Here is a 25103-nt window from a genome sequence, read left to right as displayed (position 1 = left end):
GGTCAAATTATCATGGTCTGAGAACGCTAACGTGGAGCACAAGAAATCCACTCGGCTGATGTTCTCGGTACAGCAACTTTCTCTCTCAATTTGATTTTGACCTGCTCGATCTCTGTCCGCGGAGCTGTCTTCGTTTTTCGTCATCGTCTATTTTCAAGGTACCGTCGCGATCTCTTATTCAATTCTACAATTCGAAAATCAAGACTGGAAATTTCTGAAATCACATTTTGGAACAAAATGTTTGATTTCTAGGTTTTAGATTTTAATTGTGTACAACAGTAGTTTGGAATATTGTTCAAGTTGAATAGGAGTTTGTTAGGTAATATGGAATTAGAATCTGGAAGATAAAACCATTGCTGAGAAATTTATAAATTCTCAAATAATTTTCGGATTTATTTATTTTTTTCTTTTGGGATGGGGATACGATTTTCCGGTTTGTAATATCCTTATTTTCTGGAAACAGGAAGTTTAATCATGAAGCTTGATAAAAATCTTTAACCTGACAGTTGTGTTGTAGATAAGTCTTCAGCTACTGATGTGAGCTGTACTATGTTATCCTATCTGACATTTATATGAATTTTGATGTATATTTAAGTAATTACTTCTCTTATTATTATTATTATTAATTAATTAATTGTCATATTATTTTTTTCAATTCTGTTTCGTGTTTGATGGATTCAGAAAGATGGTAATGAGAGGGATGGATGATAGAAGTAGTGAAAGAAGAGACTACAGGGATCGGTATGAGAGGTATACCTGCAGTAGTGAGAGAAGTGATTACAGGGGTAACAACAGGGGTGAGAGACAAAGGCATAGGGATGATGGTAAAGAACAGTGTTATGATTATGGTGGAGAATATGGAAGGAAGCGAAGTAGATATGAAAGCTCAAAGAGGGGACCTGGTATGAGGTTCTTCCTTTTTCTTTTTTGGATTTCGTTTGATGTTTGTTTACATCCTCTCAAAAACAAAAGGCCATAAGCAGTATATGGTACAAAATTTGGGTTATGCTTCGAAAACTACTTGCAAGCTCATCATTTTGCAGGATCCAAGTTTTATGTCAGTTCTTTTATGTCCTGAATAAATAAAAACATGGAATTAAGTTCGGAAGGTTCTTGAACTTTGATTCCAATAATTTAAGCATTCCTTCCTGGTTCTAGAAATTTGTCTTTGGTAGTATAGACTACTTGTTCATTGACAGAGTGTACTTGTTCTGCTAGAGTTTGAACTGTTGTAAATAGTTTACAATAGATTTGTAGTTGTCTTTGAAATTACATGGCTTTTACTGATTCTAATGTCATAATGGAAGTGTATTGCAGAGAAAGATGACTTTAGATAAAATTATTGCAACACTAGTAGGCACAGTCAACCTTCACCATGCCCAATGTTAGTTGGGGCGTCAGCCTTGGCCTCATCTGATGCTTAACTTGTTTCCCCATGATTGCGTAGTAACACCTCACACTATACTTGTATATTATTTATATGATACAGAGCTTTCTTGTGATATCAGATGATGGAATTGGTTGTAATTGCTAGTTTTGCTAATTTTAAGCTCATAACTTCATCATGTTGGAATTACTTATGCAGGTTCTCGTGCTTCTCACTGGGACCATGTATCTCCCTCTCCAGTTCTGATACGTGCTACTGGATCATCATCAGTCAAATTTTCAAAGTTTAGACATGGTGGCAGGTCGGATCAACTTACTTTTTCTACAGAACACTCGCAGTCTTATGAGGTTACCAAATTTGTTATGAAAATTGGAGGAAGTGTGTTACCTTTTTATTTCTTTTCCACAATAGATTTGTATATTTTTTACTGTAAGATGTTGGCTCTGATTGTAGAGTTATGTGTTTGGTTTTTAATATGCGTTATTTATCATGTTGACTTTCTCTGAATTTTATCTCTAGGATGGAGGACCAGGAAGTACTGATTTGACCAAAGAACATAAATATGAGATTGCTGAACGTATGCGCCTAGAGATGGAATATAATTCTGACCGTGCATGGTAATTTATTAGATGGATAAGTTTCTTCTTTCATGGGATTCATATTTGGTATCTATATAATGAGCTTCAAGAATTACCAAAATTAGTGTTGAATTCCTAAAATTAGTTAGAAAAAATTAGTAAGAAAACATGAAACTGTGGGCCTTTAAAAGGATACATGTTTTTAATAGTTGAGACGCTTAGTTTATGCTTCCATTGTAAGACATTGTTATGATTACTAATGCACCTTAGGTGTCAGCTTTAACCAACTCAAATGATCTCATCATTTAGGTATGACAGAGAAGAGGGTAACACAATGTTGGATGTGGATACCTCATCATTTTTTCTTGGTGATGAGGCTTCTTTCCACAAGAAAGAAGCAGAGCTGGTCAAGAGACTGGTATGTCTGGACTCTTGTTTCTGTGAAAATATGTATTCACACTGGTCTTATTTGGCACACAAGAAGTATGTGTATAGATTTATTTGTGGTCAGCTGGATTTTGAAGTTTTAGGACTATATACTATATGCTTGCAATCTTTATATTAATATGGACTTTTTTTGTGGTTTGATTTCTGGTACAGGTCCGAAAAGATGGAACGGAAATGACACTTGCTCAGAGCAAACAGTTGTCTCAACTCACTGCTGATAATGCTCGATGGGAAGATCGACAATTATTGAGGTCAGGAGCTGTTCGAAGCACAGAAGTGCGGACAGAGTTTGATGATGAAGAGAAACGCAAGGTTATTCTTCTTGTACATGGTAAGATAATTTACAAGGAGCCATTATTATTATTTTGAATAATACATTGAGCCATTCCAATTGATTATTTATAGGCAAAAATGGCTATCTCATCTTGCTAAATAGATCCACTGCTTTTTATTGTTGCAGATACCAAACCTCCTTTCCTGGATAGGAGGGTTGTTTACACTAAACAGGCAGAGCCAATAATGCCCATAAAGGATCCTACATCTGATATGGCCATAATTTCACGCAAAGGATCTGCTCTAGTTAGGGAAATCCATGAAAAGCAAAGTAAGAACAAATCACGCCAGCGTTTTTGGGAGCTTGCAGGTTCAAGACTTGGCGATGTCCTTGGTGTTGGAAAAACAGAAGAACAGGTATTGTCCTTTACAAATGTACTTTTTATTTGCTTGTACCCTTTATAGGCCTGAGACTAATGTTTTCAGTTGTGTTGCTAGATTGATGCAGATACTGCTGCAGTTGTTGAAGACGGTGAAGTTAACTTCAAGGAAGATTCAAGATTCTCACAGCATTTGAAGAAGGATGAAGATGTGAGTGACTTTGCACAGTCAAAAACCATAGCAGAACAATGGCAGTATCTACCCATCTATTCAGTGCGAGACGAGTTACTGCAGGTGTGATGTTTCCCCTACGTAATTTTGTTACTTTGCTTTCTTTTGACACAGTTCATGAGTTTTCTAGCTGCTTGTTAATGCAACATTGATTTAAATAACGTCTGAATTTATTACACTTGGGGACGCATTCTACGAGTGGATTTTATTGTTTGTGTCCGTGAATTCTATTTACAGTTGGCCATGCCTTTAAAATGCATAAATATATATATATATATATATATGTACATGTAATGTATATATATATATATATATATATAGATAGAGAGAGATATAGGGAGAGAGTTATGATTTGCTGGGAACATATTTCCTACATAAGGTGGGAAATGTGCTGATTTTGCACGTGCAAGGATTTCCACATTTGTTTTTTTTTTTCAAACTAAAATCCTAGGGGTGAAGTGGCAACCTTTAAACTTGCCACAACAGTAGGTTCCCAACTTAAGGTGGGAACTATTTTTTCAACAGATATGATTTGTGTGTGTGTGAGTATATATAAATGCCTATCATATATTTACATATGTATGCAGTGTCCTGGATAGGCTCGTTTGATGCACATCTGATTTGGTTTTGAACATCTTTTTGATAGGTGGTTCGTGAAAATCAAGTTATTGTTGTTGTTGGAGAAACAGGTTCTGGAAAGACAACTCAATTGACACAGGTTCTCCACTTGTTCTTACTAATATGATGGTGCTAATTGTTTTAATATTTGTATGTGTTGAGTGGGTATGTCATCAGCTGACATCTTATTTATTTCTGGGATTTGCTAACAGTATCTGCATGAAGATGGATACACTATAAATGGTATTGTGGGTTGCACTCAACCTAGGCGTGTGGCAGCAATGAGCGTTGCGAAAAGGGTTAGTGAGGAGATGGAGACTGAGCTGGGCGGTAAAGTTGGCTATGCTATTCGTTTTGAGGATATGACTTCATGCAATACTATTATAAAGGTAACTTATCTTGTTTGCCTCAAAAGGACCCTTGATCAAATGTGATGATGCTTCCCAATAGGAATTTATATTTTATTGTTCATAAAGCATGACAGACTTTGAATTTACTGATTGTTTACAGCTCTCTTTTCTAGTTTTTCTAGAGACATATATGGTGTACTGTACTATCCTGATTCTTTTCATTTCCAAATTGGCAGTACATGACAGATGGAGTACTTTTGCGCGAGACACTTGCGGAATCCAACCTTGAGAAGTATTGGTATGTGAAATAGTAGAGTTCTACATGATACAACTATTTCTCCTTTAGACTTATTGGTAATTTCCAGCCTAAACCAATCATTAACTGGAAAGTTGTTACTCTTGCAGTGTCATTGTGATGGATGAAGCCCATGAGAGGTCTCTTAGCACGGATGTGTTGTTTGGAATAATGAAAAAAATTGTTGCCCTGCGTCATGATTTCAAGCTCATTGTGACATCTGCTACTCTCAATGCAGAAAAATTTTCAAATTTCTTTGGGAGGTTAGCTTGTCTATACTTTATACTTCAATAATGTAATAACTTATATGTCAATTTGCTCATATATCTAATTTTAAGAACTTTCTGCAGTGCACCGATATTTCACATCCCTGGCAGAACATTTCCTGTAAATACTTTGTACAGTAAAACCCCTTGTGAAGATTATGTTGAAGCTGCTGTGAAGCAGGCCATGACGATCCACATAACCAGCCCACCAGGTGACATACTCATCTTTATGACCGGCCAAGATGAGATTGAAGCAACTTGTTATTCCCTTGCAGAGCGTGTGGAACAACTTATCTCATCCACGCATAAAGCAGTTCCAAAGCTCTTGATCCTTCCTATATATTCACAGTTGCCTGCTGACTTGCAAGCAAAGATATTTGAAAAGGCTGAAGATGGAGCCCGCAAGTGCATTGTTGCTACAAACATTGCTGAGACATCTTTGACAATTGATGGAATATTTTATGTCATCGACACAGGTTATGGTAAAATGAAAGTCTACAATCCTAGGATGGGTTTGGATGCCCTCCAAGTGTTCCCTGTCAGTCGTGCTGCTGCTGATCAGCGTGCTGGACGCGCTGGTAGAACTGGCCCAGGTACATGTCATCGGCTTTATACTGAAAGTGCTTACCTGAATGAAATGCTTCCTAGTCCTGTGCCCGAGATTCAAAGAACCAACCTCAGTTATGTAGTCTTGTTGCTGAAATCTCTTAAAGTTGATAACTTATTGGATTTTGATTTCATTGATCCACCTCCGCAAGAGAATATCCTCAATGCTATGTACCATTTGTGGGTCTTGGGTGCTCTTGACAATGTTGGGAGCTTGACTGATCTTGGCTGGAAAATGGTAGAGTTCCCACTGGACCCCCCACTTGCTAAGATACTATTGATGGGAGAACGGCTAGGATGCATAAATGAGGTTGTGACCATTATATCAATGCTCTCGGTACCATCAGTATTCTTCAGGCCCAAAGATAGGATAGAGGAGAGTGATGTTGCGCATGAAAAATTCTTTATTCCAGAATCTGATCACTTGACGCTCTACAATGTTTATCAGCAATGGGAACAACATGATCATCGAGGGGACTGGTGTAATGACCATTTTCTGCATGTTAAAGGGCTACAAAAAGCTAGAGAGGTGAGATCACAGCTGGTGGATATCCTGAAGCAACAGAACATTCCTCTAACGTCCTGTTGGCCTGATACAGACATCGTTAGAAGGGCCATTTGCTCTGCATATTTTCACAATGCAGCCAGATTGAAGGGTGTGGGGGAGTATGTTAACTGTAGGAATGGAATGCCATGTCACTTGCATCCAAGCAGTGCTCTGTATGGAATGGGTTGCATTTCAGAGTATGTAGTTTATCATGAATTGATTCTGACAACAAAGGAATACATGCAGTGTGCTACAGCTGTAGAGCCTCAGTGGTTGGCTGAGCTTGGTCCTATGTATTTTTCTATTAAGCGGTCAGAAACGTCATTATTGGAACATAAAAGGAAAAGAATGGAAGAGAAATTGGCCATGGAGGAAGAGATGGAGAATCTGAGGAAGGAGCAAGCTAAGGCTGAGAGAGAAAATAAGTTGAAGAGGGAAAAGAGGGCTAGGCAACAGCAACGTGTGTCTACCCCGGGCTTGCGGCAGGTTACTTCTACATATTTAAGACCCAAGAAGCTTGGTCTGTAAATATTTACTGAAAAAAGAGAAAAATTGCAGTATTTGTGGATGGTAGTGGAAATAGAAACTTTAGTCATCGGTGAGCTCCATATCTTTATGACAGGAGACTTTGATTGTGGTAACTTGTATATAAATATATTACTCTATATATTCTGTGATTCATTTGTTTCATCCAAAGAGAAAAATGGCTCGGATGTTGTAAACACCTCAGCCTTGTTTATCATCTAGCAAAAATAAGAGCAGCAGGGGCCTTAAAGCCAAGAGGAATACGAGCAATAATAGTAAACTTGTGTCTCAACCTCTTCGAGACCTAAACCTTTCCACTTATACAAGAAGGAGGTTTCTTCGATTATGCACTATATATACTATTTCAATATTTATTTCGTCCTGTTCTTTTTTTTTTTTTTTCCTTTTTTTTCTTTTTCCTTTTTTTATTAGTGAATGCAATAGTGATTACATGGTTTCGGTGAAAACATAATAAGTTCACTTTTCTTTGTCCCTGCAGAACCACTAATTTTCCTCAGATTCTTTCAGATACCGGTCCTAAAACGTCAATACATGTCATAAATTATAGATAGTAATATACCAATATGTCACCACTCAAGACTCAAATGAAGAGTTGGAGTGAGTGAAATGCATGCAGAAGATTTAAATGAAGTTTGAAATAAATTGTGGTACATAACCTCACAAAGCTACCATATTTAATTGCCAGATACCATTAAATTAATTGATGATTTCACCCTCAAATTTGAACAAAATAGAAAGAAAGAACTTTTCCTTACGTCTTTAAGTTTTTGTGTCCAAGTCAGATCAATTCTAGTATGACAAAGTCTGTGAGAAAGATGTTACAAAGTTACCACTAAAATATACTATAACTTAAGTTTGGCCTTGCAAATGAAGAAAGACCGTTCGTAAAATCATAAACTAAACGCTGAAAAAAAAAATGTGGTATATAGAAAGCAAAATGGAAAACATATTTCTATCCTTAGAGATTTAGCATAAACAGTGTAGAGAGAATCCACATATAGGCCAAAATGTTCGTACCCGATAAACATTTTTAAAATAATAAAAACTCGTAGAGTTCAGGGTGGTTTTGAATCTAGAGAAGTTGATTCTTGTAGGTTGCTCAAAACTACTGGAGGTTCACCCAACTATTACAATTTTTGAAAAGGCTTACTTTACTGAACCTGAATTCTTGCACAAGTTCAGGAAATTTTACAACATGCATAAATGGTTTGAAGCCTCTCAAGGTTCTTGAGCTTGATGGTTGTTCAAGGCTTTGCAACTTACCAGAGGACTTGGGGCATTTCATCAGTTTGGAGGAACTTAACGTGAGAGGCAGGCACTGCTATAAGATACATACTATCTTCCATTATACGTCTAAGAAACCTCAAAAGACGCTATCTTGTGGAAGAAATCTAGCATCAGGACAAGGGGAAAATTGAGCAACATCATTGTTGGCAAAGTTATATTCTCAGCTGGTCTTTATTCTTTGAAAAAAATTAGATCTAAGTCTTTGCAGTCTATTGGAAGGAGCATTTTTTGAAGATTTAAACCTAAGCAACAACTTTTTTTCTAGCTTACTTACTGTATCAATGAATTATCCAAGCTTAGTTATCTTGATGTATGGCATTGTAAAAATCTAAAAACATTGGGTGCCAGCGGTGCCACCGAGCCTAGAAATGGTAAGGGTTGATCACCGTAGTTAATTGCACACCTTCTTGATCCAGTGGACAGATGCAACTTGCGATGTTCTGCACTTTGTATAAGCTGCATTGGTTTGGTCAGAAGGAAAGACCGCAAAAGGACAGCATTTTTATCCTTAAAAAGATATCTCCAGGTTTTCTCTACTCTTTTCTTTATATTTACTTGTTTGTGTATGTTTGTACATGGTTAAACATGGTGGTTAATATTACTAAACATGATGTTTCATAATTGTTTACAGAATCCCCCTCATGCAAGCAAAAGATTTGATATTGTTCTTTCTGGATCTAAAATTCCAACCTGGTTCATTCCTCGACATTTCAAGACTTTCTTAAGTTCACAACTAGCTCCAAAGTTCACAATCAAATAAAAAAAACATATACTTAATTTGGGACGTCTGTGACATTATTAGAATTTATATACTTAATTTGGTACATCTGTGACATTGTTAGAATTTGCATACTGAATTTGGTACATCTGTGACATTATTAGAATTTACAACCGTGGACCACAAAACGATGAAGCTTTTTATGAAATGGGCCTAACAATGGACTCCTTTATTTGAAAGATTGTATGTGAGTCCATCAACAATCGACTAGGCCCATCCTTTTTCTTTTTCTCGGGATTTTACAACAACAACAATAATAATAATAATAATAATAATAATAATATTGTTATTATTCTGTTGCAGAGTCTAGATATGAATAATGCGTCATGAAACTCCGCCCTCAATGTAGTTCTAAACGCTCAATTATAAACGTAGTAATATTATATAATATTCTTATGACCAATATAGACTTTTTTTGTTTTTTTTTTTTTTCTGTTTTTTTGTTTCTTTTTTTTTTTTTTTTGGCAAAGGCCAATATAAAATCTTAATATTAAATGGGACTTAATTAAATAAAATAAAAAGCTTACAAATTTGTAGATTGATGCGATTAAAAAAAGGTTTTTCGAGCAGTTGGACAAATAAAAAATATAATTCTTATAATTACAAGTGAGCAACGTATTCTCCAGCATTCATATTGGATTCCTGTGGAATTATGATTTATTTGGAGATCCATTTCACGGATAAATTTGTCTGTGCACAAAGTGTATAGAAAGGTGGAATCCTTGTTAGTACACATGATCATTAAAAAAATACCATATATAACATATTCATTTAAAAAATTCACTTCAGCTTTTTTATATTGCTAATTCCGTTAACCTTTCATTATCCTTTTTTTATTTTATTTTTTATTTTTTATTTTTTTTTTGGCTCCTCTTCCACCTTCGTTTAGCTCCACGCCATCCTCTGTCCTCTGTTCTCAGATCTTCTCGTTATTCCCTCCATATTTGATCTTTTCTCGTCCACACCAATCACTAGATCTACATCATCCTAGGCGAAGTCTTAATTTCCTCTACTTAGGGTTTTCAATTTCTGCCCCTTTTTCATTGATATTCCAATCTCTCTGTCAACATATAGAAATCCTATATTATAGTATCGTTTTCAAGTTCTACGTTCTACATTCTCAAAGGCGGCTTCGATGCCGTTGCCACCATAGCCGAAGAAACCAAGAACCCCGCCCTCAACATCCCATTGGCCTTGTGGGCTCCATGACCCTCACCACCCTCCTCTACTGCCTTCTCGTTGTCATCTTCTGCCTCATGCAGCCCTTCCACCAGATCGACGCCAAATCAGTTTCAAAGATATCAGTGTATTCTTCCTCTGCAGCTTCTTGGAAAACCATCAGCAAAAAGTGAGCTTCTTAAAACACCACTCCACTTTCTGTTACTGGTTATGAAACAATCAACTTATACTTCTGTCTAAAGCGCATAAAGAGTTGTACGCCATGAACAGTATGAAAAAGAAAAAAAAGGACCATATCACATATTGGATTTACTCTACAGTGGAAAATTAATCATAATTTACATCTACAACATACAAATTCGAAGAACTTGCCAGTAAAAATTCTTTGACAACTCCTTCACAAGTCTGGCAGCAAGTTCACATTGATGAGGCTTATGGTTCTTTCCTTATAAAAATAAAATAAAGAAGGCATATTGGAGGGTTAACGGAATTAGCAATATCAAAAAAGCTGAAGTGGATTTTTGTAAAATGACTAGATTGTTATGCTATATATGGCATTTTTTTATTGATCATGTGTACCAACAAAGATTCCACCTTGGTACACATTGTGCACAGAAAAATTCCTCCCATTTCACGTATGTACGTCTCATGTATACGAAAAAATAATAAGAATAAATAAAAAAATTAAAAAGGAAGTTTCAAAAAGGTTTTTGCTATTGCAAATTGTATATGTAATCTTTCCAAAACACAAATTAATTCCAAAGCCGGATGACAATAGGAAACCCCATTCCTAGTGACATACAACTCCCACTATATATCATCTATATATATATATATATATATATATAATATATGGCTATACATACATACATATACATAGGCAAACAGCATTCGTTTTAGTTAAGTCTATACACAATAATATATTATACTCTGCAATTTTATTTTATTTTTTTAATTTTTTCACTCTCAATTGGTAGTCATGGATTATCCATTCATGGTGAATCCGCCTTGGGAAAGCACTTACCACATGGACCCCAACTTCTATGGATCCTCTTCTTTCGAACAATCTTATCGTTGCTTTCAGTTCAAACATTCCCAACACTCTCATCTCCAAAGCGGCGACAAGATCATACTTCCTGAATCTGCATTGCTTCGTCTCTTTCACATGGACATCCAATACCCCATGCTCTTCCACCTTCGGAGTCCAGAAACGGGCTGAGCCTCCTACTGCGGTGTCGTGGAGTTCAGCTCCAAAGAAGGCGAGGTTCTTTTACCCAACTGGATTGTGGAGAAGATGGGTGTTGAACAAGGAGATGTTGTCATGATCAAGAACGTCAATCTGGTCAAAGGAAGCTACATCAAGATGCAGCCCCACACGACCGATTTTGTACATCTTTCCGACCCGAAATCCGTCTTGGAATCTGCTCTGATCAGAGGCTTTACTTGTTCGTCTGCTGGAGATACCATCATGATCATGCATGAGGGCAAGAAGTTTTACATCGATGTTTTGGAGACCAAACCGGTCTCGGCGATTCGTGTTAATGACACTGATTGCGAGGATGATTTCGCTTCGCTCCTCCTTTGGACTATAAAGAGCCTGAGAAAGTTAAACCAGCTGACAAGGTTATTGAAAAAGCCTCCATGGAAGTTGGAAAGAAGGAAAAACAAGTAGTAGCAGCTGATGATGAGGAACCAAAGTTCAGACCATTCATTGGTGTAGCAAAGCGGTTAGATGGGTCCCCTGTTTTAACCTCTGTTTCCGCCAGTGAAGAGTGTAAACAGACTAGTGTTGTTGGTCGTAAAGCTGGGAAGGTTGTCTTTGGCTTTTCCAATGCTGTCGGAAAGCCTTCGGAAGAATCGAAGAAAGTGGATGACAAAAGAATAATAATGGAGAAGAAGAAGGAAGAAAAGGTTGGTTTTCAGGCATTCACTGGGAAAAGTTACAGATTGGGTACAGAATGAAATACTTCTCTAACTCTCTGCTGCTATATGTTATAATTAGAAACTCTGAAATACATTTAGTTATGGTGTTTTGATAGAAGTTTGTATGCTAAATTTTGTGTTTTTTCTGTTTGACTCGGTCAAAATTACATTTGTTCAAACCTCTAGTGAATATATTATTCTTGATTAATTATACATGTTCTAATTTCTAGCCTAATAAAACAACATTGTTTTTTTTTTTTTTCTTTTTTTTTTTTTTGGGTAGAAATAATGAAACAACACAGTTATTGGCATATCATGAAATGGTTTTTCATACTCTTAAGAAAATCCCTGAACAAAATAACTGTACAAACAAGAACCAACACTGTTTGGTGCATAATACGACAGCTTGGTCACAATATGTCAAATGTTTCTCAACAAATGGCAGGAAGAAATCTGTTATGTTTTAAGATTTAATTTCATCATAGCTCTGTACTTCTTTTGAATAAGAATCCATGAAGTTTTGTTGAGATTTTTTTTTAGGTTCATAAATGGATTAGTTTGCAAAATAATAATCCGTATGATTACTGAAATCTTTTTCACACCAAAATTGTCTTCATTCTAGAAATATGCTGTAGAACCATCAAAAGAAAGCACACTTACAAAACTGCCCTGTATCTTGGACCATTTGTCGATATAACATTTCAAAATCCAACATGGACTTTCTATATTACCTAAGTCAAATTTCCATTGCCAAAAGAGAAAATTAAGTGAGAATGAAATTGCCAAGTAGACAATTACAGATAAAAACCCAAAAAGAATTAAAAGGAACTAAAGGGAAAGGTGAAAAATCATAGAAAGAAGAGTCCACTTGGTAAATACTAAAGAGTAATAATACAACTTCAAGTTGATTGCAAAACTACGAGCATATTCATTTTAAATCAATCCACAAATTCCAGATTTAACTCTAAATGGACAAACTTAAAAACATTTCCCTAGTTAGTAAAGCACAAATGACTGCTATAATGATTCCATAAACATACAGGTGTTGATTTCTTGTCCTCCAAGTCAGACATGCAACTAAGCAGACAGATTAAAATCAATGAAAAGCACACAACGTAAGGTAATTTCTTCAATAAAAGAAAGCTTACAAAATTACAACCAATTACTTCATAATGATGCTCTGAGCAAGCAGAACAATGAGAAGCAAACCTTAAAGCATCGAGTAACATTTCAAGTACCTCAAAAGCATTGTCATCCCCACTGACAGTTTTGCAATGTAATTCTGAAACATAATTATGATTTGATTTACCCAAACCCCTCCACGTTTTACGTACCAATCCACACAATAACAAAAAATTTTAAAAAAATGAAAACTAAATCACCAACTAAGATAAATGAAACATAAGGATATTACTAATATATAATAATAAAAAATAAATAAATAAACAATAACAAAATGGGTAAACCCAGTTCTCCCCACAGAGAAAAATCACAAACTCAACCGATGCAAAATGTTTTTTACTAATTCAAACACTGCAAGGAAGCCAAATATCGATATCCATTGAAACCACACAATACCAAAAATATGAATCACAAAACTCCACCTAACTATGGGGGGATATGAAAGCCATGTGTTTGTGCTAATATTTTGGAAAAATTGCCAACAAAGGCTTCAAACGAAAACCGCTCAATTAATTATGTTGAAACCTTCGGTTCTAACATATTATTTTTATTGCAAGTATATTCAGCTTGGTGAGAAGATGAGATAGAACAGATGAAATAGATAGTTTTGATTACTTATTATTAACCCCAATGCTATTCAAATTCATCCTCAAATTACTTCTATTCAAATTACCTCAACCAGAAGTTGCAGAGGCTTTTGCCATTCTCCATGCTGTTCTTATGGCAAAGGAGGAAGGGTGGCAGTATGTGTGTTGTGAAAGTGATTCCGAAGTTGTTGCGCAAAGCTAAATTGATCCCTCAAAAGTTTCAGTTCATTGGGCTGCTGAAAGCATTTTGTTCTTGTTTCATGGATATCTTCTTTGTTTGGGTGCCAAGAAGTAAAACACAATAGAGAGCCAGAGATACAAATACAACTCAAATAGTCTGGAAGCAGAAGGCCAAGTCCTTAAGTGGTAAATCATTTTCCATGATCTTTTCTGTAATTCTGGGATGCACTCCATTCTCTTTTTGTAGTTCTTGTTAATGTGTTTTGAGCAAAACGTCAAAGAGACAGACAAAATTTACCCTTAAAATGTGCATGTTGTTTTATTAGTTGAGGTAACATGGAGATTTTGATTTATATCATTATTGTGTTTTTTTTTTTTTTTTTTTTTTAAGATTTTTATATACAGTTGAGAGGTAATTATGTAACTAAAACAGAGGATTTTTGATAATGTACAATTTTGTTGGTATAAGCCAATAGGTTTTGAAAATAATAAATAGATAGAATCAGTCAGACCAAACAAGCACTTGTCAAGCAGCTAGCTAATTGGTCGAACCAACTATGGGGGTCCCACTGGGTTCTACGCTGGTTACAGAGCACCTAATTTCCAGGAAGTAATGGACCAAACACGCTTTCTTTCTTTTTCATTTGTTTATTTTTTATTCTCTTTTTCTTGTTTCCGGGACGGTTCCCACTAAAATGTGTAGCCCTTGGATAAAGTAAGCCTAAAAAAAAGGCGTAAAGCTGGAATGGAATCCTATGGGCAGATCTGAGCTTAAATTTATATGTAGGTGTTACTAATTTGCATTCCTTCTTCTTAGTCCGGTTACTGCACAAATCTGACCTCTCTGATAATAATATAGGCTCTTTGAGCTATATTCTTATCATCTCTTTCCACTTGCAACTATGAAAAGATCTCACTCAATGTTCTCTTCCTCTTCTTCTTCTTCTTCCTCTTCTTCTCCTAGAACAGAATATGATGTGTTTTTGAGTTTTAGGGGTGAAGACACCCGCAACAATTTTACAAGTCATCTCTATGCTGCTCTTTGTCAGAAAGGAATCTACACCTTCTTAGACGATGATAAACTTGAGAGCGGCAAATCCATTTCCCCAGAACTGTTGAAAGCCATCGAAAATTCACGCTGTTCGGTCATCGTTCTCTCGGAAAACTATGCTTCTTCGAGTTGGTGTTTGGATGAACTTGTCAAGATTCTTGAGTGCAGGGAGGCCTATAAACAGATTGTTCTGCCAATTTTCTACCATGTGGATCCATCTCATGTACGGAAGCAGATTGGAAGTTTTGGAGAACCATTCCACAGATATGAACAAGATTTTAGTCAAAAGGTGCAGAGATGGAGGAACGCTTTAACACAAGTTGCCAGTCTTGCTGGATGTGCTTTACATGATGGGTAGGCAATATATACTTGTCCTTTTCCTTTTTCCTTTTTCCATATACGCTTTACATGATGTCTTCCCCTTTTTCCATTCTGATCTATGATTGAGAAAGTGACAAGTGTTACAGTGTTAATTACCTTAATACATAATCAAAAATCTATATAGTGAAGTGATAACCGGCCGGTAGCATTTTCCTTGTTACTGTGCATATCTCCCATTATAAATATGAGTGATAATTAACAAAATACAAAATTGTGCACAAATATATAAATTTATTTAAGTGGAGAAATTGCATTTAAACTAATTGCTATACTTTCACTTACTATAGTTTCCATGTTTGAATTTCTAAGGAATGAAGCAAAATTTATACAAGACTTTATCGTAAAGGTATCAAATAAACTTGGCGTTGCACAGTTAAACATTTCAGAAGACCTTTTTGGATTGGATTCACGACTAGAGAAACTAAATGTTTGTGTTCGTACCCCATCGTTGGATAATGTTCACTTTATTGGAATTTGTGGGTTGGGCGGAATAGGGAAGACAACTCTTGCCAAAGCTTATTATGATTGGATGTCTTCTCAATTTGAAGGTTGCAGCTTCCTTACAAATGTTAGAGAAGTTTGTGAAAAGAAGGAAAATGGTCTTGTTTATTTGCAAAATCTTCTCCTTTCAGACATTCTAAATGATTTCCCTACAAAAGTAGGGGATATTTATAAAGGAATGGACATGATAAGAAGTAGGTTGCGCCATAAAAAAGTACTTGTTGTCCTTGATGATGTTAACAAATTTGACCAGCTAAAAGCATTAGCTGGGAAAAATAATTGGTTTGGCTCTGGAAGTAGAATAATTGTAACTACTAGAGATGAAAGTTTGCTTCTAAGTACATATATAGAATGTAAAATATATAGAGTTGAGAAATTGAATTATAGTGAAGGTCTTCGACTTTTTTCTCACAAAGCCTTCAAAAGTACTCATCCTTCAAAGGAGTATGAGAAGTTGTCTGAACAAGTGATAGCTTATGCTGGCGGTCTTCCATTAGCTTTAGAAGTACTCGGTTCCTTTTTATGTGGAAAAAATGTAAATCAATGGGAAAGTGCTTTGGATAGGCTGAAGGAGTATCCAAACAAGGAGATTATGAAAGTACTTCAAATCAGTTTTGATGGACTTGAGGAACCAGAGAAAAGTATTTTCCTAGATATCGCATGCTTCCTCAACGGATTTGAAAAAGACAATATTATTCAAATTATGGATGGTTGTGGTTTCTTTCCAGAAATCGGGATAAGAATTCTTATTGATAAATCTCTCTTACATGTTGACATTCATGACAAAGTTTGGATGCATGACTTATTGCAAGAGATGGGAAAGGAAATTGTTCGGGAAAAATCTCGCAATGAACCGGGATCATGCAGTAGAATATGGGATTATGATGATTTATGTCATGTTTTAGAGCATAACATGGTAAGAGGTTTTCTCATACAAATAAAATCATGATTTTTGGCATTTGTGTTTTATAATATTTCAATTTCATAAATTCAGTATGTTGTAATTTTAAGGCTATCATATTTTTATGTCCTTGTTCGTTTTCACAATTCTTTTTTTCTTTTTTTTTGGCCAATAGCAATATATTTAGATGACTTTGAAGCTTAAAATTGCAAGGAAGTAACAAAATGCATTTAAATCTTTTTCATTTCATGTTTTTATAAATTAAATATATATATATATATATATATGTATATACAGTTTGAATGTGCATTTTGCTGTACATTATATACAACCTCTTACCTATTATGTTTCACTTGTATGTTTTAATCTTAACTATTAGGGAACAAAAGTCGAAGCCATAGTATGCTGTTTTCTAGAACCGAAGAAATTGGTTTGCGATTTTGAAGCTTTCTCAAATATGAAGAAGTTAAGATTGCTCATTATTCATAATCTTGTCTTGGAAATGAGAGATGGTCAGACACTGAATATTGAACATCTTTCTAAAGAGTTACGATTCCTTAGGTGGCATGAATTTCCTGCCAAATATTTGCCATCAAATTTCCAAGGAGGTGGACTTGTTGAATTGAAGTTGTGGTTGAGCAAACACCTTTGGAACAACACTATCAAGGTACGTACCATTAGAATTTCTTGTTCTTTGCTAATCTGTTTTGGAAAATATATATTTTGTCTGATCAAATAACTAATTTTTTTCTCTTTTCAATACAGCAGCCTTTAAACAATTTGAAAACCATTGACATAAGTCATTCAACAAATTTAAGAAAGTTTGAAGACTTTGGGGTGGTTCCAAATCTAGAGAAGTTGATTCTTGTAGGCTGTGTAAATCTACTGAAGATTCACCCATCCATCACGCTTCTTGAAAGGCTTACTATCTTGAACCTGAAAGCTTGCAATAGTCTACAAAATCTTCCAACAAGCATAGGTGGTCTGAAATCTCTCAAAATTCTAAACCTTGAAGGTTGTGTAAGCCTTGCCTACTTACCCGAGGACTTGGGGGTGGTTCCATATTTAGAGCAATTGATTCTTGAAGATTGTAGAAACCTAGTGGAGATTCCCCTATCCATCAGACTTCTTGAAAGGCTTATTATCTTGAACATGAAAGCTTGCATTCATCTACAAAATCTTCCAACAAGCATGGGTAGTCTGAAATGTCTCAAAGTTCTAAACCTTGAAGGTTGTGTAAGCCTTACCAACTTACCAGAGGACTTGGGGCTTTTAAATAGTTTAGAGGAGCTTAATTTGAAAGGCATTTCTGTAGAAGACAGAGATCTACCATCTTCCATTGCACTTCTTGAAAAACTTAAAACACTATCTTGTAGCGGAGGACGACAATGGAACAATATGATGAATATCATTGTTGGAAAAGGTCTCTCATCATCGGCTGCTCTTTTTTCTTTGAAAAAGTTGGAACTAGTCAGCTGCGGTCTTGGGAATGGAGCATTTCCTGAAAATCTTGGCTGCTTAATTTCTTTAGAACATTTAAACCTCAGCAATAATGATTTTTCTCACCTACCTGTCAGTTTCAATAAACTATCCAAGCTTAGGTATATTGATTTAAGCTACTGTAGAGATCTCGAATTGTTGGGGCCAGAGCTTCCTCCTGGTCTAGAATGCGTACTTCTCGATTACTGTACTTCATTGGACACGTTTCTTGATCCATTGATGGAGGAGCAATGCAGCTTGGGGTGTTCTGTAACTTGCATGGGATGCTTGAAATTGGCAAGAAGGCAAGGCAGCGAAAGGACAGCATTTACATTACTAAAAGGACACCTTCAGAAGCTCCCCGGCAAAAGATTTGACATTCTTCTTCCTGGAAATGAAATTCCACCCTGGTTCACTCGTCCAAGTTGCGAGCCCTCAATAAATTTACAACTAGATCCAAATTGGTGCAACAGTAAGTGGAGGGGTTTCGCTCTTTTTTCATGCTTTCTTATACCAAGCCCAATTTTAAGGTGTGATGTAATGATTGAAGGAATGGGTCGTGGATTTGGACTAACTTATGAAGAAGACGTGGTCTCAGCGGTGGGTTCCTCAGTGGATCACCTTTGGTTATTGTATGTGCCTCGTGATGACATCGACGCAGAGCGGCAAAACAATGACTGCAGTCAGCTTAAGTTTTCATTTACAACAAAAGACTTGGATGGTGAAACAGAAAAGTACATTAGATCGTGTGGTGTCCGTCTGGTGTACGAGCAAGACATAGAAGATATAAACCCAATTTCCAGCAACCGCATCGAATATCCTTTTGGAGGATGAGAAGGGAAAAAAAAAAAAAAAAAAAAAAAAAAAAACTCCATCTTGTATATATATAAATTATATTTTAATTTTGATTTTAGCTTAATATAGTTATTGTTAATTTTGCTTGTGTTACGTGCAAATATTGCATTTTAACTGTTTTTAACTAACAATACTGCATTGGCATGCCCTTTTATTTTATTTTATCTTATCTAATATTTTATTGATCCAATAGAATGAAAAGAGAGGAGAATTTTTGTAAAACAGGGTTTAAGCTTAAAGCAGGACAAAACCGAATCACTTTCATGCTAGGTTTGCACAATGGCAAGAACAGCTTCATAATCTATAAAGTATTCAAAAATTATAAACTTAAATCAATTTAATTGATATAGGTAAGAATAGAGAGTAATTTTTTATAGTAAATTGTCAAACAAATAAAAATTGCCAGAGTCTACACAGCTTAGCTATAATGGACGGCAGCTTAGAAAATTTGGTACCTTAGATGCAAAGAGCATCGTAAGAACTCTTTAAAATAAAAGCATCTTTACAGATAAAAGGATGTTTAATGGAAAAAAAAAAAAAAAAAAAGGGGGGGGGGGGGGGGGGGTGTGAAAGTTTAAAGGGTCCTCCAATAATCCTCTTTAGTTACGCTTTTGTTTTTTTCTTTCCCTATAATTAACATTTATTGTTCTATTTATATTCCATCTTTTTTTTTCTTTTTTTTTTTTTTTTTACTTGAATTCCTTCTCAAATATTATGATATTGGCGTGGAAACTTGTACTACACTAAAATAAATTAATATAAATTTGAAATAGAAAATAGAGTTGGCTCTCTTTATAATATTTCATAGAAAGAAAGTAAGGAGTATCTCCAATAATACCCTTTATGTCAAAAAGCATACTTTCTACGATAAATCGCAAATTAAAGAATTTTCAAAATGAAGAGTTTTTTTGGCCTGATAATTCAATAATAAAGAGTTAACACTTATAAAATCATTCCAATAGCACTCTTTAAATTAACATATAATGATAGCAATGCATATGAAAATGTAAAATAATAAATGAGCATATAAAAATAGTGTGCAAAGGAAAATTTTTTTTATTTATTTTTTAAATGAAAGTTTTGAAAAAACAACTTAATTTTTCAATTTTACCTATATTTGGAAAGCTAAATTGATGCTTTAATCTTTATTTTAATTTTGAATTTAAAGAGCTTGTTTGAGGATTAAAAAAATGCTTGGCTTTCTCTATTTTAAAGAGTATGAGGCTAATAAAGAACTTTTTGGAGATGCTCTAGAGGACCTTCAAGGAAACTGGCATGAAGAAAGTTTTTATGTTTTAAGATTTAGTGTTAACTGGGGTTTTGTACTTCTTTTGAATAAGTATCTATAAAATTTTGTTTAGATGAAATGTTGTTTTCTTGCTTTGAGGTTCAATGGTTAATCCACAAGTGGATTAATTTTAGCATAATTGCTTTTTGCATATCATGCTTTAACAACGTTGAAAATCTAGTTCAAAAGCCAAATAATTACCCATATTTTGTTCTGCACATCTATAACACATAATGTTGACAAAATTACACACCAAAATTTTATTAAAAAAAAAATCATTACTTTAAAAAAAAATTAACAATAACAAACTAAAAGATTTCAGTAAGCAACATTACTATTTTTCTTTTTTTTTTTTTTCATTTTCCCCCTTACATTATTCTAGAAATAAGATACAGATCCATCATAGAAAGGACACTCTTAGAAAAATTGCAAATTTTGTTTAGATGTTCAATAGTTAATCTACAAGTGGATGAGTTTTAGCATTATTGCTTTTTGCATATCATGCTTAACAACATTGAAAATCTAGTTCAAAAGCCAAGTAATTACATATATTCTGTTGTGCACATCTATATCACATAATGTTGATAAAATTACACATCGAAATCTTATTACAGAAAATAAACAATACTATTTTAAAAAACAATTAACAATAACAACCAAAAGATTTCAGTAAGCAACATTACTGAAATGTTTTTTTTTTTTTTTTAAATGTTTTTCCCTTACATTATTCTAGAAGTAAGATGCAGAACCATAAAAAAAAAGGACATTTTTAGAAAAATTGCTCTATATTTGTGTTATGTGCAAATTTTTCCATGTCATGCATGGGAGTGAGCTGCCCCGGTTTTCTTCTTTTTCTTCTTTTTAATATATATATATATATATATATATAGGTCTGCTATAGTGCATATGCATAATAATTTACACCCAACGTCAGGCAAGCAAAGATATCAAAATGTCAAAATGGATATGTAATTCATATTATTTTTCACATATGGTTTATTTTCTTTTAAAATGGATTATATAATTCATACTATTTTTCAGATACTGTTTTAAGGATATATTTATCATTTTGATTATAATATAATATATATATATATATTTGTGTAGTTAAAACATGTAAAAATTATGGGCGAGAAGAACATCTTACATATTTGATAACTGTTTATTTATTCGGTTCTCTAGAAACCCAAACAATAAGTTTTGGCCATATTCAAATTAAAAAAAAATAATAACAGTAATGATAATAACAATTATAATAAAATGAATTTAAAAAATAATAGTAAATGTATCATCTAGTTTACAAATTACATATTAAGTGTACATATATTATTATTTTATAAATTTATATTTAATTATATTTATATCTAAGTTATATTAATATATTAATGAATCAAATAACAAACACATATATAATTAATAGTTAATTTATGCACTAAATGATGTTTGTGACATTCTCAAATTTAAATCGATGGACCACAAAACGATCAAGTTTTTTCCTGAAGTGGACCTAACAGTAGACTCTTTTATTGGAAAGATTGTATGCGAGTCCATCAACAATCAACTAGGCCCATCCTTTTTCTTTCTTTTTCTATGGATTTTGCAATGACGACGACGACGACAACAACAATAATAATAAATAGGGGAATTTGGCCTAATACGCTCATGAGGATGAGCTTAAACGATTAGTATCCCTTTATTTGCTATCTTTTTTTTTTCTACCCTTCATTACCCATTTTAACCTTAAAATAATGAAAAATGACTAGGGTATCCTTATTTTACTTTCCCAGCATCCATTCTACTAAACGCTAATATCATTTAAGGCTGATGCCCACAAGCAACAGTAGTAGGAAGAATATGGGTCTGCTCAACTTTCGAGTGAAGTGAAAAGTACTTCTTTACTCGCAGATCAGGAACAAAGGAAGTCTTTGAAATTTGGGTTTTCTTCTAAAGGTGGCACTTCTAAGGTATAAGTTCAAGGATCTTAATATTCTCTATAACTCTAATAGTTTTGTCAATGAGTTTTATGTCCATAAAATATTATTTTCCTTGCCATATGGAAATCATCTGGTGCTACTACAAAGAAGCCAAAAGTAGCCGTTGCTTCAGTTTTCAACAATGATAGTGATAAAGAAAAGTGAGGCCTATTGTTGTAAACTTGGCATGATCATTGTATTCTATCAGCAGCTCCAATTGGCTTCTGGGTTAGCATTTATGTTGCACAAGTTAAACTGTACGTGTAGTAGTGTTTTACACTTTGAAACGGATAAAGTCTGACCATCTGTTTATAGGTTTTGCTATCCATCCATGTAGAAAAATCAAATATTAAGACTTTATATATTGTTTTGAAAGTTTGATTTTTATGATGAATGCTTAGTTTTTTTCACAATTCTTGTTATCCTATTGGTTTTTGTTGGTTTCATAATCAGGATGATAGTGAAACCCATGCAGCGTCTAAGAGGCGTCTTGAAAATTTTATAGATTTTAATATTTGCCTTGCCTATTCATTGGCGTGCCATCGCCATATATTTGTCCAGATTTTGAATTTCTATTTGAAAAATATTTTGAAACTAACTGAAGAGGTAATGCTAAAATGAAAGCATAACGTGTCATGTTCATGTAAAATTCCTTCTTACACAAACTCATTGAGCAAATTGTGTTGAAATCAAAACTGAAGAATGGCTCCATACATTTTAAGATACATCTGTAATTTGATCCAAAAAACTACACATACGAACCAATTTCTTGTTCTCTGATCAATTCAGATGTAGAAATTTTATTTATTTCGGATCAATTTTAGGAAAATATCATTTACACCTTTTTAATATTATCTTAATCATATCTAAATCTATATTTATAAAAAAAAATCATATTCAAAATCTATCTGTCAATTAAAAATCATGTATAATAAATATTAAGATGGTTTATATAAAATTTATCCTCCAACACACAAAAGTCCGCATATTTCTTCTTCATCATCTAAGGTTGACATATACACAAAAATAGAGAGGAAACTTTACCATTTAAATTAAACTCCACCATAATTTTTTTTACAAAAAAAAAAAAATTCTGCCCATGTTTTGTATGTTGTTGCACGAAACACACATTAGGGGACTTGCGGGAGTCAAAAATTTGTCAATTGTAATTACCAAAGGCCTTTCGGTAATTACCGATGAAACCTTGGGTAATTTTTCCAGCAAGGGCAATTTGAGTACCAATGGTTTCATCAGTAATTACCGAAGGTCCTACGGTAATCAAATTTTTTTGGTAATTTTAGAACTTTTTCCGAACTTTATGGGGATTTTGCTGTTTAGGATCATTGATGAATGTATATTTTGCATGTTGTTGCATGAAACACACATTAGGGGACTTGTGGGAGTCAAAACTTTGTCAACTATAATTACCAAAGGCCTTTCGGTAATTACCGATGAAACCTTCGGTAATTTTTCCAGCAAAGGCAATTTGAGTACCGATGGTTTCATCGGTAATTACCGAAGGCCCTACGGTAATCAAAATTTTCTAGCAATTTTAGAACATTTTCCGAACTTTATGGGGATTTTTCTGTTTAGGATCATTGATGAATGTATATTTTGCATGTTGTTTGTCAGGACCCGTCCAGAATTCCTCCCCGGAACCCTAGACAAGCCCTGATCCCAGGGAAATACCACCGAACCTTCCAACGGAAAATCCGGCAGCACCTCCCCTAAGGGTAAGATTTACCACAAATTTCCTGCACTGAAAACACACTTCTATATTCATCCCCTTATTCCTCCCACATTACTACAAATTGATTCCACAAATTTACAGCACTTCAAAGAATAACAACTACTCAGTGCATAACTAATAACTACATGTCCAATGCAGTATACATAGCATTATACAATTAAATGTGGAATTTATAAAATGACAGATAAGGAAGCAATACAAGATGGAGATAAAAAAGGGAAGAAATACTTCTTGGACTTTCGGCAACGAACTGAGACGTTGGGCTCGCTCCGGACAATCAACGTCTCCCAACCTGGACCTAGGGGAACGGAATTTAAAAACGTGAGATGCTAATCATTTCAGTGAGTGACCCTATCTACTGAACACTTTTAATATTATTAATATAACAAATAAAAAAATTTAATTAATACCAACAATTAGATAAATAAATAATAATAAACAATTGAGGTAATAATTTCTCTCAAAACCCTCACTATTCACTCCGTTGGAAATGTTCCCCTTTTAAAACATTTTCACAAAACCCGATATTCGTATCCCCCGAAAACCAAGGGATCAAATAATTTAATAAACAACAAATAAATAAATACCCCAAATATAAATAAAATGTAATAAATTATAATAAATAATTTTTGTACTCTTTGGGGTTTGAAATTTCTATCTGAAAAATTTGTACTTGACGCACCACACCATATACTAGTGATGCCCTCCGATACCCAGCATCCCGAGCACCGACTGGCGGGGAGATTAAAGAGAGAAACTTGCAAACAGCACTTCGGCGTCCCGACAGTACCGCTGCTGAAACCGTGATCCCGGCCAAGGAGGGGGGCGGCTATGTGCACTATATCAAACTTGCCTGCCCACGGTCCAATGGCAACTCACGGGAGACATAATAACTTGCGCGCTAACCACATATACACCAGAACACCAATATTGTATGAGTGCGTCTAAAATAATTATTAAATTAATTATAACCGTACCATTTTTCCAAAATCACTATGAGAAATATACCAATTTTTACATTTACCATCCCACATATTTTCCTTTAACAAACCCGGTACGAAACCATTGATAACGATAAAACAATAATTTTTCTCGTAACACGAGGTTCAACAAATAATATACCACGGGCATAATTATAAAAATTAAACCACCAAATTAAACAAATATTTTCCTTAAAATATTTAAATCAATTATGCCCAAAAACAATATTAAAATCCAAATACAATTAATTACTGAAAATACTTGCTCATGTGTAATAAATACCATTGAATCACAATAAAATA

General features: G+C 34.4%; 3 protein-coding genes across 7 annotated transcripts; all 3 read left to right on the top strand.

Moving 5' to 3' along the window:
- LOC107416378 (pre-mRNA-splicing factor ATP-dependent RNA helicase DEAH7) lies at positions 1 to 6683 on the top strand. 4 transcript variants are annotated; one of them, XM_016024863.4, is made up of 13 exons: positions 1 to 158; positions 682 to 902; positions 1586 to 1734; positions 1907 to 2004; positions 2275 to 2383; positions 2566 to 2743; positions 2873 to 3102; positions 3184 to 3360; positions 3944 to 4015; positions 4128 to 4304; positions 4502 to 4563; positions 4671 to 4823; positions 4911 to 6683. In XM_016024863.4, the coding sequence occupies exons 2-13, from the start codon at positions 686 to 688 to the stop codon at positions 6505 to 6507; spliced, it is 3219 nt and encodes a 1072-aa protein (XP_015880349.2). In that variant the 5' UTR covers positions 1 to 158; positions 682 to 685; the 3' UTR covers positions 6508 to 6683. The 4 variants fall into 4 exon arrangements, with proteins under 4 accessions (XP_015880349.2, XP_024928631.2, XP_060672539.1 ...); XM_025072863.3 differs by lacking the exons at positions 1 to 158; positions 682 to 902 and having other exon boundaries at positions 1586 to 1688; XM_060816556.1 differs by lacking the exons at positions 1 to 158; positions 682 to 902; positions 2275 to 2383 and having other exon boundaries at positions 1586 to 1688.
- Positions 6684 to 11063: 4380 nt separating this feature from the next.
- On the top strand, positions 11064 to 11731 carry LOC107416357 (uncharacterized). The gene is made up of 2 exons (XM_016024843.1): positions 11064 to 11253; positions 11364 to 11731. The coding sequence occupies exons 1-2, from the start codon at positions 11064 to 11066 to the stop codon at positions 11729 to 11731; spliced, it is 558 nt and encodes a 185-aa protein (XP_015880329.1).
- Positions 11732 to 14219: 2488 nt separating this feature from the next.
- Positions 14220 to 18902, top strand: LOC125421918 (disease resistance protein RPV1-like). Of its 2 annotated transcripts, none has more exons than XM_048472056.2 (4): positions 14220 to 15046; positions 15383 to 16490; positions 16855 to 17142; positions 17241 to 18902. In XM_048472056.2, the coding sequence occupies exons 1-4, from the start codon at positions 14544 to 14546 to the stop codon at positions 18786 to 18788; spliced, it is 3447 nt and encodes a 1148-aa protein (XP_048328013.2). In that variant the 5' UTR covers positions 14220 to 14543; the 3' UTR covers positions 18789 to 18902. The 2 variants fall into 2 exon arrangements, with proteins under 2 accessions (XP_048328013.2, XP_048328014.2); XM_048472057.2 differs by having other exon boundaries at positions 14221 to 15046; positions 17244 to 18902.
- Positions 18903 to 25103: the final 6201 nt, after the last annotated feature.

This window comes from Ziziphus jujuba, chromosome 4, assembly GCF_031755915.1.
Source record: "Ziziphus jujuba cultivar Dongzao chromosome 4, ASM3175591v1".
In the NCBI taxonomy this organism is placed as follows: Eukaryota; Viridiplantae; Streptophyta; class Magnoliopsida; order Rosales; family Rhamnaceae; genus Ziziphus; species Ziziphus jujuba.
Note: the sequence above shows the minus strand (reverse complement) of the source record. Positions and strands in the feature narration are given on the sequence as shown.

What these genes read in the sequence shown, in the direction of transcription:
- LOC107416357 (XM_016024843.1), top strand. Translation starts at nt 11,064, where the DNA reads ATGGGTGTTGAACAAGGAGATGTTGTCATGATCAAGAACGTCAATCTG. An exon ending in CATCATGATCATGCATGAGG is followed by an intron (nt 11,254 to 11,363) that starts GCAAGAAGTTTT and finishes TGGACTATAAAG; the next exon opens with AGCCTGAGAAAGTTAAACCA.
- LOC125421918 (XM_048472056.2), top strand. Translation starts at nt 14,544, where the DNA reads ATGAAAAGATCTCACTCAATGTTCTCTTCCTCTTCTTCTTCTTCTTCC. An exon ending in ATGTTTTAGAGCATAACATG is followed by an intron (nt 16,491 to 16,854) that starts GTAAGAGGTTTT and finishes CTTAACTATTAG; the next exon opens with GGAACAAAAGTCGAAGCCAT. An exon ending in TTTGGAACAACACTATCAAG is followed by an intron (nt 17,143 to 17,240) that starts GTACGTACCATT and finishes TTTTCAATACAG; the next exon opens with CAGCCTTTAAACAATTTGAA.
- LOC107416378 (XM_016024863.4), top strand. Translation starts at nt 686, where the DNA reads ATGGTAATGAGAGGGATGGATGATAGAAGTAGTGAAAGAAGAGACTAC. An exon ending in AAGCTCAAAGAGGGGACCTG is followed by an intron (nt 903 to 1,585) that starts GTATGAGGTTCT and finishes TTACTTATGCAG; the next exon opens with GTTCTCGTGCTTCTCACTGG. An exon ending in GGTTATTCTTCTTGTACATG is followed by an intron (nt 2,744 to 2,872) that starts GTAAGATAATTT and finishes TTATTGTTGCAG; the next exon opens with ATACCAAACCTCCTTTCCTG.